Source organism: Nelusetta ayraudi, unplaced genomic scaffold, assembly GCF_046127955.1.
Source record: "Nelusetta ayraudi isolate G7.1 ecotype Tasmania unplaced genomic scaffold, CSIRO-AGI_Nayr_v1 ptg000042l, whole genome shotgun sequence".
Lineage (NCBI taxonomy): Eukaryota > Metazoa > Chordata > Actinopteri > Tetraodontiformes > Monacanthidae > Nelusetta > Nelusetta ayraudi.
Window position 1 is genome coordinate 5,775,090 of NW_027466092.1, and position 16,287 is coordinate 5,791,376.

The window sequence follows — 16,287 nt, forward strand, 5'->3', positions numbered from 1 at the left end:
TTTGACCTGAGATCCAGTTCTCCTGAGTCAGTTCAGTCAGATTTGGAGGTGGAATTTTATCTCCCAAGCTTTTTAGAAAGCAGACCCACGTCTCCCCAATCTCAAGGATCCATCAGACTTTCACCGGATTCACCTATTTATGATTTTACAAATTGTTTAGCAGTAACCATTTTTGGAAATAGGTCATCAACCCCTGAGTCGTCATGCTCAGACGTAGAGTACATAGTTTTAAGTTTAGGGTCCTTGAATAATGAAGAAAGACCTCCTTCACCCTGTTCATGGGAATCAGGTGATGAATATCATGACCTGTCCCCAGACTCCCCCATTCCTCAATATACCCCTGTGGTGCATGAAGGTGTTATTTTGAATGTCGGATATAGATCACCCTCTCCAGAATCAATTGAATCAGATATTGAATATGCTTTGACTGAGTATTTGATGTCCATGAGTTGCATTGTTGAGGACAGACCAGATTCTCCCGAATCAGTGAAATCAGATTTAGAGGAGAAGCCTGGAAATCTCAGTCAATCTAATTTAGAGTGCAAACCGGTATCCCCAAAAGAATTAACTTTGCTCAGGAACACTCAGTCAGTGTCTCCTGAATGTATCCATTTACTAGATGAACACAGAAGTTTGTCTCCAGATCCACCTGGTTCTTGTTTAACATCAATTGATGTTGATACTGTGCCAGCTGGGGCGCACCATGAATCCCCATCAACTGAATCAGTGCTTACACATTGGGAATGTGGTTCGGTTTCTCATGACATAAATGTTAATGATGTAAGAGCACAATCACCCCATAAAGATAGATCACAAGATGAAAGTAAATCCCTTCTTGTGAAATCACAAGTGTCCAGTGAGTCTCTTAAGGAAGCTCTTGCCATGACATCCAAATCATCAGCTGTCATGGTGGCTGAGTATAATCTTATTTTTGATGCGGAGCAATGGAAGTTGATTTCCCAAATACACGATCCTCAGTATGCAGGCGAAACTTTCAAAAATAAAACTGGGATCATGCAATTGATTGGGTACACAGAAGATGATGAAATTGGTGTAGATGATGATGAAGATAAAAAAGTTAAGGATGAGGGTGATTCATTTGTAACCCTCACGAGTACATCACTGGATACAACAAATGGTGAGGGACTTATCCCAAGTGCAACAGTCACATCTAGAATACCGGTTTCCGAGTCTCCTCCACCTATGATTGAACAAAGTTTGCCTTTAGAGGCGGCACTATACAGGCAGACCAAGTACAACTTTGAAGTTTCTGAACACAAAGCAGAAGCGACAGATTCTGAACAGTCTAATGATGATCGGGTGGTTTTACTGGCTCGTGACACAGAATCTAAGGAAGGCAGTTCACCAGATTCTTGGTCAGACAACAGAGCCATGACCCCAGATTCACTATCTGTGTTAGAAGCTAGAGCATCATCACCAGAATCTGTGACATCAGTCAACGAGTTCAAACAACTCTCACCAGACTCCCCTGTGCCAGAATTTGCAGTGGGTTTGCCAGAATACGTCACATTTTTGAGAGCAGCATCATCGTCACCTGAAAGTGTAGCATCAAATATAGATAATATGCAGTTTGAAAATTTGGAATTTGAGTTTGCAGAACATAGGCTGTCATCCCCACAGTCTCCAGTTGAGAACAATAGGGTTAAACCATTGTCACATCGGCCTTTGCCTGATTACCAGCCTATACCACCTGTGTTGGCCATGAAAATGGCTGAAGAAAGGGCATCGTCTCCAGAATCAATGTGCGAGCTCGACGAGAACCGTTCACTCTCTCCAGACTCTCCAATCCCTCAGTTTGCTGTACAGTGTAATGAGTTAATTGCTACACAAAGATGCTCATCACCTGAATTCATGGGTTCAGATTCAGAGTGTGAGCTTATAGTTACATCTGCGAGATTCTCTGAGGATGACCGTCCAGCCTCACCTGAATCAACATCATCTCTGAATGAACTGAAAAGAATATCGCCTGACTCACCGGTCCCAGAGTTTATGAGGATATTGTCCTCATATTTTATGGACGCTGCACACATTGATATGTCATCCTCGCCAGTGTCTTTTTCTTCAGACTCTGAGTTTGTCGCATTACCTATTGATTGTTGGATTGATGATAGCCCACGGCCACTTAGCCCTCAAAGTGCTGACTCAGAAGATGAGTTAGGATTTTGTTTTGACGCAACCAACAGACTTATTTCCAAACCAGAAGTTTTGAGTCATGTGACATCTGATTTATTACTTGATCAGTCCTTGCCTTTACCTGAAATATCAATAAATGCATCGTCATCACCAATTCAGGCTAATCAGAAAAATGTTGAGGATGGACGTGCTATTCAAAATATGTCAGGTCTGGAGTCTGAACGTCTAGCAGGAATGGATGGACACATCCTTCATGAATCTGACAGTGAAAATACTCCAGCATTGCAAAACACCCTTTGTGATGATGACTTCCAAAAAGGCTTTTTTCTAGAGCCATCAACAGTTCAAGATACAAAGAGGATGGCCCCCAACATCCCTGCTGTAGAGCTTAACACAGCTGCTGAGAGGGTAAGGCTAAGAGCATGGCAGCTGAGCAAGGACTCACATATGTTGTGTCAATTATTTAACACAAAGAGAATGACAGTGTAATTTCATGAACTACTAACCAATTACGTACAGTTGCGTGTTGGGAATTCTTAGGGCTCTTAGTTTTAATGCAATGCATGTCATGGCACATGAAGGATTATGTTCTTCTCGACTAACGTGCCTGTATCTTGATGATTAATAGATAGGGTATGTCGCTGAAAAGCAATGGAGTCCTGACCCACTGAAAAGACATTGTGAAAATGATGCAGCAGAATGCTTTGTTGGGGGTCAAGTTGTTTAAAAAATGTTGATATTTGCTCGCAGGCCCTTCCTCAAACACCAACGGACATAAAGTTGCAAAAGGATGACGGCACCACAATGACACAGGAGAACAGTAAAGTTGCCGTACCGTCTTCAAATGACAAGGCGATAAAAACAGTAATCCCACTACAGCTCCCTGAGCAGAACTCATTCACAACACACCGAAGTGTCACTCCAGTTTTAACTACCCTGGAGAAGACATCAGAGTGGGGGTCGCTGTCAGAGAGAGAACAGTCCAGTGAGCTGTACTCGCCCATGTCCAGTCAATTTTTAGTACCACCTGATTACGAAGCCATATTTTCAGGACATCAGACTTTGAGAGTTTCAGAATCTAGCAAAGCCCCTTTAAATGATTCCAGCCCCGTGTCTCCTGTTTCCTCACATCATGTGGAGACAGATGATTTCATCACTGGAGCATCTGAGAAGGCTGACGATTTGCCTTCTGAAGACTTAATCCTACCAAAAGATTTTGGGAAGGGACCAGAGTCTCCCCAGCACTCGGACTCTGAGTCTGAATTCTTTGACTGCAGACAAGCTCTTTCTGACTTCTCTGATCCGGAAGATTTAACAGCATTGGAGCATGATGTCAAGTATCGCATCTCTGAGCCCCCATCCCCAATCCCTGGGAGCAGCCCCAATATCAGCTTCCTTCGAGCAAGCCCCCAGAAAAGGACTCACCCCTACCTGCGCGTGGAGGATTGCAAGCGCTTCTCCTCTGGCAGTGAGAGTCTCGGCGACTTTGCTTATGATTCAGAAGGTTCACGTGAGTGTCAGACTGAGGGCGACCTCCCTGTGTGTGAGGAGCTCCCCTCCAGAGATCAGGCAGGGTATTACGATGATGATGACTTCTTGGGAAGGGTAAGAGGCTGAGCATGAGCACTGTATTGAAGTGTCTGGGGTCTTGGTTGCTGTGTTGCTGCATTAAAGGCACTGATAATGAAATCTACAAGTTTTATCTTTATAAATGAGGGTGCCCCCAATGAGCATGTGTTGAACACTCTTTAAAATAACAATTTAACAACTGAGGTGAATTGTCTGTTTGAATATAGTACCACGTGTGACTGGGAACGCTGTTTTCAACCTCGTTGGTGCAACCTTTTGCCGTTCTTAATGTTTTGGTGATCCTTACTAGTTGTCAAGTACTGATTTTTACTTACTCATTTTCCAGTGCACATATTTTTTGCTTGTTCACCCTTTTAAAAGGAGAGGGTGTGAAATATAGTCTTACGCACACTGAGCCCTAAACTATTTGTTTGTCAACTGCATATTTTCACAGTAAATATGTAAGTAGCTGAAGCAGAATAGCGACAAATGAGTTTTTCAGGACAATATTATTTTAATAAATTTGGTTTATTTCATGTTTTGCACGTTCCCCCAATTGCATGTTTTTTTCCCCAACATTTTTTGTATCACTGTGCCTTCTTTTCATCCCACTTCACTTTAGTATAGTCTAAAAAAAAAGTGTACTCCATTCTTTAACGTGCCCAGACATATTCTAAGGAGAGTATGAAAGTGAGGTCTCAGGGAAAAGAAGGAACAGCCAAAAGCTGCACGTGTGTGTTGCAGTAACAGGATGAAAAGCTGACATGTTCGCCCATGCTGTCTCCCAGGAGATAGCCGAGGAGCTAGGCTTCCTGTCCTCTGATAGCTCAGAGGAGGAGGTGCTGACCACCAGAGTGGTCCGACGCAGAGTTATCATTCAGGTAACGGCAAAGTTCCTCGGGGATGATGCAACGTCAGTGAAAGAGAGAGAGACGGCGGCGCCGCAAAACACTTGAACGCATACTGTCCTGTTGAATTATCTTCGACCGTCCCCCGGGTTTTCATCACGCGGTGTTTGCGTTTGTTTTTGTAGCAACAAGCAGATTGACCGTGTTTTGTCTTTCCAGGCGGACAACCTGCCAGATATCCCCTCGCAGACCGTCACCGAGGAGAAGTACACCGATGAGCACGGCAACATGGTGGTGAAAAAGGTGAGGGGACTCTTTGCGATGAAGACGCACCAAGAAAGGTACAGTTTCCCCATTTTGGTTTCTGACGTTTCTTATCTCGTTTACCAGATCACACGGAAGGTGATCCACAAGTACGTGTCAGCCGATGGCACCGAGACGCAAGAGGTGACCGTCGAGGGCTCGTGCCAGGAGATGGTCCAGATCGAGGAGGGGGACGCCGTGTCCAGAGTGATCAAAAGAACTGTGCTCCGCAGTGAGGGAGACCAGAAAGAGGTGAGACAATATTGTGTGAAGATTGTACGGCCTCATTATGTTTCAAAATTTGTGCTGCTGTTCTGTTCTACATCTACATCGCCTGTGGAGCTGGTTCAGGCAGACAAGTCAAGGCTTCATGCGTCATGTGACTGATCAGCTGATCGGTCGCATGCTCTTGTCAAATGCTCTTCAAACCCTCCACACTTCCTGGTTATTCCTAGCAATGCTGCTGCTCTGCGTGATTACTGCTACACCACTGCTTGCTGCCTAGAAGTTTTTTTTGTTTTTTTTTTGCAACCACCAGTAGGCTCTGTATCCATCCTCTCCTATGGGGGTCTGCTGTTCATTCCTGTAATGTCTTTCAAGCAGAGTGAGACAGAGCCTGACGCCAAATTAGCTTTGTTGCTACTTTGCCTTCCTGCAGCCATACATGATGCTAAATAAAGATACGGCTTTTGTCCGACTGGACTGTTTAAACAGTGCAGACACGTTGCTTGGATTTGGTCTGTGTGTCCTCTGACTGTTTTATCTTCCTGCCGCACGTCCAGCTGACCTTCTCGGAGCCCCCGGCCTTGGGCGCAGCCACGTCATCGGAGTTTGAGGTGGAGCCGGTGCAGGGGAGGAAGGTCAGCAAAGTAGTCAAGACGACGGTAGTGAGAGGCGAGAGGACGGAGAAGCAGACGGGCGACCGCTCGCTGGCTGCCGATCTGCCCTCAGCCAGGGAGGACTTTGAAAAGGTCAGTGTTCCTAGCTCGTTACTTCCGGCCAGAGGTCACAGGTCACCTTCTCAAGTTTTCCAGCGTGTTTTTCCTCTTTCCCGCCTCTCATCCCTCGCTCCTCCTCGCTCCTCTCCCCTCTAGGCGTTGGGTTACGCCGGAGGCTTCGGCAAAGCGTCCGTGCCTCACGTAGTAGAGAAAGAGGTTGTGCAAGACGATGGTTCTGTGGTTAAAAGGTCGGAGAACATCAGGGAACTGTGTTGAAGTGCTCGCTCGCCAAGTGTTTTCTGAGGTGGCAGTTAGCTGAGTGTGATTGCATCCTCCGGCTAATCCAAATTCTCTGTTGTAGCGAAGAATTATTTTTAATTTGTACTCCACAAAAAAACTTTAGATGTATTCTAATCACATTTGTTGCATCCTAATAACACATTTTCTTCCGTATACTTTTAAGACTAATCTGAAACTCATGTTTGTCAGTGTGTTGCCCGTTTTTATGCCTTAGATTTGAGCCAGAACCGAGACCTTTTGAACTGTAGGCTTGATGGCTTTGTTAGTCTCTTGGATCATCAGAGTTTCTGATCTACAGGTGAACTGCCTCCTGCATTTGAGGCACCGAATGATGTTTGGATCATCACAAACTTTAACTCTTTTTGAAATGCTGTATCACATGATCACTGCACGTTCCACGCATGGACTTTGATCTTGAGCCATTTCACTTGCTGAGGCTGTGGACACACTGGGATTTTTTTTTTGCCTGATTTGCTCGTGTCGGTCCAGATGTACCACAACGAGTCGCACAATGCACATTTGATCACGCAATATGGCCGAGTCGTCTATTGTGTGCCGTTGACCATTTACAGAGTTAAAAGTAGTAAAGATTTGAAAATCCTTCAGTGTCCCCAAGCCGAGTGAGTGAACCTGCCGCCAGTCCGACCTCCCGAACTCAGTGAGCCGCTGATTCTGTGTGATTCCGAGTGTTCTCCGTGCATGTTGCTCGCACGTTTCCCCTTTTCACCGGCCTCTGGCTGAGAGTGCCGGCGGCAGTGTCGTCGGACAACATGTGAAAAGCCTCTCGCAGCTCACGCCGCTGTTGTCGTCCTTGCAGAAGCCAAATGCGTAAGTGTCGCACCCAGAAGAGGACTGTGGTGAGGGACGCCCTGGGGAAGCACGTGCACCTGGAGCGTCTGGACGACACCCCGGACACCCTGCAGCCCGACGCCCTGCAGCAGCACCTGCACCAGCTGCTCCAACGCTACTGTGAGGACGACAAGGAGGCGGAAGGGGAGGAGGAGGAGGAGGAGGAGGAAGGAGTCGATGACGAGGATGAAGAGGAGGAGAATTTTGAGTGAGCGACCGCCTCCGCTGATCCTCTCCTCACATCTTCCACTGACGGTGACGCGCGCTTCCTCAGATCAAGATGTTGCTGCTCCGCCTTTCGTCGCTCTCGCTGATCACCACAGTCTGCCCCGTTGCTCCCTTCGTCCAGTGACGGAGCAGCGTCTGCGTGCTTCGACTCTTCCTCTTCCCCTCGCGTGGTGTTTCGTTTCTTTTTGTGACCAAAGATGTTGCCCCTCGTTTTTGTTTTTTTTTTTGGTTTTGGTTTGTTTTTTCGCTGTCGTGGTTGCTGTTTTTCTTCCCGTCGAGCATTTTTTTCTGCGTTGTTTTCACCTTTCCGTCGCAGTGGTGTGATCACGCTCAACCCGAGAGGCGGGTCAAAGGTCACGGAGGCGTCTCGGGACGTTTTCGCCTCACGCACGGCCCTCTTCTTGAAGGACTCTTGTAAACATTTTGTACATAGTGGAGATCAGACAACAATCACACTCTGTGACTGGGAGGGGAGGGGGGGGGGGTCGATCCAAAATAAAAGTCAAAGCATTTAATAGCCCACCTGAAACCCCCCGCTGTACACGCACCGACTCAGCTGGAGAATGGCCACGGTACGGATGAGATTAATGTTACATGCGGTAGAGAATTGACTGGGAAGAGTGAATGTGTGCATCGCGGCCGACTCGTCCTGAACGCGGCCCAGCGGAACTTTTTACTAAGGCTGTGCCAGCACTCTTCTGTTTGTTTGTTTTGTATTTGCATGATGCAGCCGCCCTTTATTGTTTTTCTCTTCCGTGTCCGTCCGTCCGTGTGTGTGTGTGTGTGTGTGTGTGTGTGTGTGTGTGTGTGTGTGTGTGTGTGTCACGCAGCTGCCGCCACTTTGTGTGTTTCTGTTGAGCGCGTTACCGAGAAGCTTTAACCAGTAGCTACTTCACCGTCCGTCGTTCACCTCCGTCACCTCACCGCCAGGACTTTTGGAGGAGGAGGCCGCGTGGGGGTTTTTCGTTTCCCGTCAACAAGTCCCAAGCGCAGAGCCGAGCCAACGTTGAGCTGATGCTGCAAAGGTGTGCTGTGTATCTTCTACCTCTGTGCCATACGCTTCCAAAAACTAGTTCCAATACAACAATTTTCCATTGAAAAAAAAAAACAACAAGGTAGGATATCAATTCCTCGAAGGCGCTCACCGAGAGGGTTTTTCTCTGGAGTTAAAAGCCAAATGAAAGTGTGTTGACTCTTGCGCGTCCCCTCTTCTGTCCCCTTTTACGTCTCTAGAAATACTGCATCCTGTGTATATATATTAGTACGTTTTAGTGTTTTCTCCCCTGCATGAGCACTTGGCAACAGTGGTGAGGAAAAATCTTCCCCTACTACTCTGTTTTCATGTGAGCTTTCATTGTATAATTTAATGCAGATAATTATTATTAACTTGGAGTCTTTATAGTGATTTCATAATCACTGAGACGCCCTTATATAATTGGATTAATTCATTAATTTGTTTGTCCGTTTGTATATTTTTTCCCCCTGATAAGTCTTTGATTGCTACAAGCACACCAGGGGTCCCCGATAAATGCAGCACTTCTTCCTCTTTAAATGATAGATTAAAAAAAGAGTAGTAATTATATCATTTATTTTAAAGAAATAAACTTTATTTGAGGACTGCTTTGAATTATTATTATTATTTTTTTTTAAATGGGGACACAGATGGGCACTAAGCGAAGTCTTGAGAGGGTCATCATGGGGTTTGTTGACAATGAGAAAGCAGACCAACATTAGCATTGTCCTTTCCAGATAGCACATGTGAAGCTGATGCTCTTCTTCATTCGCCGTCATCGTTTTGCCACGTTACAAACATATGCTTCCCCCCCCAAAAAAAACAGAGTCCACGTTCACCGACTTCACCTGTCACAGACGTACTTTCTCATTCATGACCATCCACTTTTGATCGGTGTACACTGCAGCTTCTTTGAGCTGAGAATATTGTGTGTCTGCGTGTGTATGCGTGCGTGTGTGTGTGTGTGTGTTTGAATGTGTTTTAAAGCTTAAAGTGAAGACACGACGAATTTGATTCAAGGGTGTTTGTGCAAAAGGCTGAATAAGTCAGTGCATTTCTCTGCAGTGGAAACTTCATCAAGGCTGTGTAACAATACAATCTTCACCTCTGACATTTTTTTTGTTTGAGTGCAAACCATTGGAAGAGGAAAATAAATGTCAAAAGGAGACCTTTAAATTTGGTAAATGAGCATCTTGTTTTCATGGTGATAACAGTATATATACATATTAACACTGCAAATATGTATGCGGGCATGTATGACTTAATCAAATTATTACTAAAATAAAACAAAAAAAACAAACAAATGCTAACGATGCATAGCAGCTGCAGTGTGTACATGGCCGAACAATAAAACTGTACGCGTGTCAAATGTGCGGTGTTGTTTCTTTTTTTGAAAGCAGCTCCAGGATCAGGTCAGTGGGAATCTTATGTCCAGCACCACAGTCATTACGGTAGGCGCACTTGGAAAATGTTTGAGGTAGATTTATTCAAATTTATCTAATGTACCATCATTAATCTGTACACTGAAAGTATTTTTTTTTTTCATTTTCTACTTTCCACTGCTTACATTACTACTTTACATCATAGCTCTTTTAATGAAACTGACAAAGCTGAGGAGAACAAACCAAAAGCATTTGAAGATGATCCACGACACCAGTGGTGACACGGAACAGCTACAATAAACACCCGAACCCGGTGAGGATGGACGTAATAAACTAGATTTTTTATTAAGGTGTCTCTAAATACTTTCTTTCCCCAAATCCTCTTTGGGGTGAGTGTTTGGGTTAGGCATGCTTAGAAACCCACCAAGTTTGCCTCACCGGTCCAGACTGGTCAAACATTTCACAAACATGAAGTATGAACCCTCTCGGCTCTACATCTCTATAGGCATAAATCAGAGTAAAAAAAAAAAACAACTCACATCATTTGGCATAAATCACAGATTTTATTTGATAGTTTTACACATATATCAAGCCTTTCCCATGGTGGTCATATCAGTGTCCCATCAAGAATATCAATACATCTTAGAAAGTTAGAAACTATGTGTGGTGAGTGTGAGAGGCGTGTGATTAAAGTCCTCAAGCTGTAGCCAAGTCATCAGCTGTTTCACAAATCAAAAAGCAAAGAGAAGCAAGAGGACTGACGTGAGGTGGATCCCGTTTAAAAAGTGATGCTGTAAACAGTGCACGCCTGTATGGTTGAGGATGGAGGGAGACATCAGGTGAAATGGGCTTCATGGAAAAAAATATATATAATTAACAATGACGGGATAAAGTCACAATATAAAATGTAAAAACAACAAAACAATATTGAGAAAACCAAAATTAGCTTCTTACTATGGAATCTCACAGTATGAAAATATGATCTTACTGAATATAATCTAGGTTGGCCTTTAAGAATATGTAACTATGGTTTACATTCTATTTAAGATACTCTTTTTTTTTTTTACATGCTGCTCTGCGAAGATGATGGTTCAAACATTTTAGAATCAACTTTCCCTTTCGAACGCCCAGCAAACACACTCGGCGCCAGTGGCAAAAAAACTGGAAAATGAACACGAGAACAGAACGGATTATACTCAGCTCATACAGACCCTGCTAAGAATAAAGTTAAGAGAACAATTTACATCAATTACCAAAACATACATATCACCGAAACAAAAGCAAGTGTGTGCCTGAGCTTTAAGAGATGGCAGTGATGCATGAGTTCTAAAGCAGATATGTGATATATTGGTTATTGTGCCAAAGGCAAAAAAAAAAAAAAGAAGAGCAGTACATCACTATGAGTTTTCATGATGTGCAATATTCAAATAAAAACTGGTCACTACATGATGGCTGGAGGCTTCACCAGTCTTTTCAAAGTCTAACAAGTGGAAACAACCGGCTCATGTGATAACCACTGCTATCTAAAACATATTCATCTTAAAAAAAGAAAGAAAGAAAGAAAGAGAAAAACCCTCCCTATTAAAACATGCTGCGGATGCTAAAGTGAAGAACACCACACTCGCACTACAAAATGATCCAAAGTTTTCACCTTTAGTTTTATTTATTTTTTTCTTCCCCCTCTGCCCGACATGTATTATAGTCTACAGTCCAGCAGCGGCAATATGTAAACAACACACTAAGAGGGCGGGGCTCCAGCTAGTTATCGTAAGCAGGGATTGGCTGAAGGCTCTGATTGACACTTGGTAGGCAGGCAACGTTTCGCTGATGGCTTGGACGAGTTCCGGAGTCGATGGCTGTCTGCTCAGCTGCAGGACAGAACATGAGAGGAGTCGTTAACAAAATGACAGAAGCTTTATTCCATCTGATAAGGTGACATTTTTCACAGCAGCTATATTTTTTAAAGACCAAATGTAATTAGTTTGAAGGTCCATTTAACGCAGCACAACTTTTTTACACTGAGACACAGAGCAGAATCACTGTGTCAAATTCAGCAGTGGCCAAAATTATTATTATTATTATTTAACACTTGGTAAGTTTAAGAGGTTTCATATATTTTTGGTGTCTTCATTTCAGTATACATTTTATAAAATAGAGGTGTCAGAAGAACACTTTGGTGATTTTCCTACCAAAAAAGAAACCTGGCTTATTACACAGTCATGTCATTTCACAGAGGAAGCCAGTTTACTTGTGTAATCATTGTCAGGTGTGATTGTGGTTACATTGGTAGAGATGCAGGGATCTTAGGACACTGCTGTGTGACTAGAAATCATTAATGAATTCAGAGTTCAAATTAATTCAGAGCCACACATATACAATGAGATGACACATGTTAGAGTTAGAAGAGGACAAAAACAGGACACTTCATTTGATAAACTGAAGTCATGTATTGGTGACAAAAAGAAAAAAGAATCAGAAAGTGTGAAGAAACAGCGTTGGTTCAATTTTAGCCACCACTGTCTTAACAGTCTCATTTCAACTAGGAGGTATTGTTCGCTGTTTGCTCTTACTTGGTGCGCGCAGGGGAGCAGGTGGTGGCGCTCTTACTTGGTGGGCACAGTGGGAGAGCCGGAGCGGTGGAAGTGGATGTTCTGCCACTTGCTGTCCCGGCGGTGCCAGATGCGGGTCTCCTCCGACTGCATGGTGCGGGGCAAGCCGTTGCCGTCGATGTACTGGGTGAGGCGGATGTAGGCGATGCACGCCGCCTCCTCCCCAATCAGGTGAACGTGCGGGTTGAGCAGGATGGTGTGGATGGGCTGCTTGGTCTTGGACAGGGCTGCGGAGGACAGGGGACGTTCCAGGAAAAGTCGACTGGTTCCAGGTGGGGATTTTACCAAGACAAAATACCTCAACTTTTCCAAAAAAACAAAACAAAAACATAAAGCAAAGCCAACTTTGACGTTGATTTCAGTCCTTTTTTGTAACTTTATCATCATTATAGATACAGTCTTTGCTCTGTATATAACTGTTTTTTTTTTAAAAATAATTTCACAACTGGTGGAGCCATCTCCTGGTCATAACCTGCTACACCATGTCCCCCCTACCTACCCAGGTGACTGCAATCACCATACTTCAGGAGAATGTTTGTGCTTTGAGGTTTTCATTTCTCTCCATGAGGTAGCCATCTAAATATTTATTGCTTCAAGAAGTCTGCCTTGGATCTCTTGTTTTTTGGTTTGTTTTTTGACGCTTCCCACCAAAGAGCAGCTTTGCTACATGCTTTGAACTTTTCGAGCACTCTGGACCTTTTTTGTCTGCAAAGCCAACTTTCTTTGAACACACAAATTGTAAAATAAAATATTCATCCATGCAGGCTTTTCCTTCACCATCTTCCATAATCTCAACTCTCTCCTCAGGCTTCACCATCAGTTTGCAGGGGAAATTATAACCCCTAATATATCTTCTATTTTGGGGTTCTAATATATTTTACAGATTACATGTAAAATTCAGAACCTGTTGATTCCCATTTCATAGCCAAAGCCATCAAAAGTTACCATTCTCAAAGTAGAAGCGGTGGAAGTCGGTGCCCTCAACCAAGTTGCCCAGAGCCTCCGGCTCAAAAGAGGTCAGGCCAGGGTCACATATTTTCCTGCCACAGGACAGCAGACAGACGTGTAAGATGGAGAGAAAAAGGTGACAGTATATACTGTGTACAGGTATTTCAAGTCAAACTCACGTGTAGGCCTCAAAGTCGCCGTTGTTGATGGCCTCGATCAGCTGCTCGGTGACCTTGATGATCTCCTGCTTGCGGGCTGAGGAACAGAGAGAAGCACAAGGTTCCGCAGGGCGACATTAGACAAAGAGTAACCCGGCTCCGTGAGCACACGTGAAGGGTCTGATGGATCAACGTGGAGCATGAGCACACACGCAAGCGTGACCAAAGTTCACAAGGTCATCATGTGGAGGGGGAACCACACAGAGAGACTACGGCTGCACAGAGAAATGAGAGAAGCCAGAAGAAGCGAGGGTCGACGTGTGACGACATCAAAAATTACCTTTCATGCTAAGTAGGTAAGCTAGGAAACAATGAGTGGAGAGATTAAAGTTGATGGAGGATGAAATGAGTCGCATTGCACAGATCAGATTCACTTCACCTTCACCACTGCAATAACCTCAATTCCTCCACAGCCTGATATTTAATGAGAGATAAGAGCCGAGGCACAACCACTCAGCCTCGTTGAAATTTCTCAGGAACCAATAAACGGGAAATTAAAAAAAAAAAAAAGTCTCATTGTATCAACAAAAAAAAAAGAATTCAGGCAAAGAAAAAAACTATTGTGATCAAAATATGGCATTTTGTTTGCTTTGTAGAAATTCAAAAAGTAACAACTACCGTTTTAAAACGTACGTGTTTTTTTTAATCAACATTGTGGAACGAATATTTTACAATTTAACACAATCCACTTTTACCTTCAACGTCTTCACTCCCACTGCTGTTTCCAGGTAACTGCACACTAACAACCTTGTCCATGGCCTGTGCGTTGGGCCACGTCAGTGACAGCAGCACAACTAAACTGACTGCGTAGAGGTGGAACATGTTCATCAATCTGCCTTGACCTCACTAAGTCAGCTATTGCAGTCGAAAGAGACGTTTGTACAGAGCAGACAAGCCTTCTGATTGGCTCTTTTTCACAAAAAAGATGCTGACACTGCTAAAGTAGTGGACAGGCGGTGGACTTTACTTGGCAAATAGAAAACTTAATGTTTACAGAATCACATTACATTAACTCAGAGGTCAGACAGGGCGTTTTGCAGAGAAATACGAAACAGTGGCCCTGACCAAAGGAACTTAGATCTCCTTTGACTGACTAATTAAAATTTTTCACGTAAACAAAATGACAAAAGATGAAACCACAGGAGGTATTACACCAGAATCCTAAATCACAAAGAGCAAACCACAGGACACACGGGATATTTGTTGGCCTGCTAATAAACACCTTGGGTCACTTGAGTGACCATGAAGGAAACAGAATTGTGCATGACAGTTACAGTCTGAATCAGTGTTCCTCACAAAACAGACAACAGTCGCTGAGTCATAACTCCATCAGCAGAAAAACAGGATGCAAGATAGTCAGAAGATTGTTATTATTTTATTTTTTTTTGCAAATAATGACCTGTGAGAGTGCATCACAGGTTGGGCTGCACAATAATATCGTAAATTTATCGATATCGCGATATCAACATGTGTGATCGACATATCGTAAACACTGCGATAAATAGTGCGTTCATCCATGCGCTAGACGAAAATAAATTTGGCCAATCAGAAAGAGTGAGGGGGGCGGAGTCAGGGCGGAAGCGACAGAGACATGCGAGGAAAATGTGGACGAAGAGGAACTGGAGCGCGAAACATTTGCAATGTGAGACACTGCAGGTGGATTTCGATTCTTAAATTCTTCTTTATCCCAAGTCAGTTATCGCAACACACAACAGCATTATCACATACCGCATGTTTTCTTAATATCATGCAGTCCTAATCATATGGGTGCTATTGCGGATAACGGCCTCTAGATGGCGGTCATGGACAACGGCTCAGTGGAAGAGGCCGTAAATGAGTCCTGATTGACTGACACTATTTTCTTCACCCACACCTGTAACTTGCTTCAGTAAAACTGAACGCAGGGAGAAGCCTGCAGCGTCTTCCCAAGCAGGGGGGGGACAGCGGACTTACACTGGGAGTCGGTGGGGTCCGCGGTGGGATGGGACACCCCGAGGTGAGGGGCAGAGCCCTGCTTGAGGGTGTGACAGGAGCCGTGGAGGCCCGTGGCGGGATGGTCAGAGAACAAGACCAGAAAGGAAGATGTGAAGAAGAGGAGCAGGTAGGCGGCCACCAACGCCCGCAGGATGTAGTGGCAGCACTCCTCACAGCTGGGCCAAACACTTGGAGAGTACCAGCAGGAGGACGAGGAGGAGGAAGATGAGGAGGAGGGGCAGGGCGAGGGGGAGCGGCTCGGCCCGTGAGGGGCGGCGGGCGGCAAGTTATTCAGGTGGTAGATTTGGAGGGCAGGAGTAGGAAAGTGAGCTGGGGTCACACAGAACGCAGCAGAGGAGGATGGATGGATGGATGGATGGTGGATGGATGGATGGATGGATGGATGGATGGATGGGTGGGTGGGTGGGTGAATGGATGGATGGATGGTGGGTGGGTGGATGGATGGATGGATGGATGGATGGGTGGGTGGGTGGATGGATGGATGGATGGATGGTGGGTGGGTGGATGGATGGATGGATGGATGGATGGATGGATGGGTGGGTGGGTGGATGGATGGATGGTGGATGGGTGGATGGATGGGTAGGTGGATGGGTGGATGGATGGGTGGATGGATGGATGGTTGGGTGGATGGTTGGATGGTTGGGTGGGTGGATGGGTGGATGGATGGATGGATGGGTGGGTGGATGGTTGGATGGTTGGGTGGGTGGATGGGTGGATGGGTGGATGGATGGATGGAGAAATGGAAAAAAGATGAGATGAAAAGCATGCAGGAAATGACAGCCTGTTGAAAGCTCAGCTTCACCTCCACCAGCTGAGAACAAATCAGTTTGGATGGATTATGAGAGAATGCTGATGAGATGGAAGAAGGGACTAAAGGGAATAAAGGCACGGACGAGTCTTTCTTCGGTCAGAAACTTACATCAGGGGATCCAAA

General features: G+C 44.8%; 2 protein-coding genes across 13 annotated transcripts in view; one reads left to right on the forward strand and one right to left on the reverse strand.

The window, feature by feature from the left end:
* The window catches only part of ank2b (ankyrin 2b, neuronal), a 59,693-nt gene extending 50,682 nt beyond the window's left edge, over positions 1 to 9,011 (forward strand). For 3 of the 4 annotated variants that reach the window (XM_076033882.1, XM_076033885.1, XM_076033883.1), the window contains 6 exons: positions 4,512 to 4,604; positions 4,791 to 4,874; positions 4,962 to 5,126; positions 5,657 to 5,845; positions 5,969 to 6,060; positions 6,930 to 9,011. In XM_076033882.1, coding sequence (XP_075889997.1) covers positions 4,512 to 4,604; positions 4,791 to 4,874; positions 4,962 to 5,126; positions 5,657 to 5,845; positions 5,969 to 6,060; positions 6,930 to 7,173 — 867 coding nt within the window. In that variant the 3' untranslated portion in view covers positions 7,174 to 9,011. The remainder of the gene's footprint in view (positions 1 to 4,511; positions 4,605 to 4,790; positions 4,875 to 4,961; positions 5,127 to 5,656; positions 5,846 to 5,968; positions 6,061 to 6,929) is intronic. The other variant, XM_076033884.1, reaches the window with a different exon arrangement.
* A 1,115-nt stretch (positions 9,012 to 10,126) lies between these two features.
* The window catches only part of camk2d1 (calcium/calmodulin-dependent protein kinase (CaM kinase) II delta 1), a 55,666-nt gene continuing 49,505 nt past the window's right edge, over positions 10,127 to 16,287 (reverse strand). For 8 of the 9 annotated variants that reach the window (XM_076033889.1, XM_076033886.1, XM_076033891.1 and 5 more), the window contains 4 exons: positions 13,320 to 13,395; positions 13,138 to 13,232; positions 12,154 to 12,419; positions 10,127 to 11,451 (listed from right to left, as the gene is read on the reverse strand). In XM_076033889.1, the coding sequence (XP_075890004.1) occupies positions 12,187 to 12,419; positions 13,138 to 13,232; positions 13,320 to 13,395 (404 nt within the window). In that variant the 3' untranslated portion in view covers positions 10,127 to 11,451; positions 12,154 to 12,186. The remainder of the gene's footprint in view (positions 11,452 to 12,153; positions 12,420 to 13,137; positions 13,233 to 13,319; positions 13,396 to 16,287) is intronic. The other variant, XM_076033888.1, reaches the window with a different exon arrangement.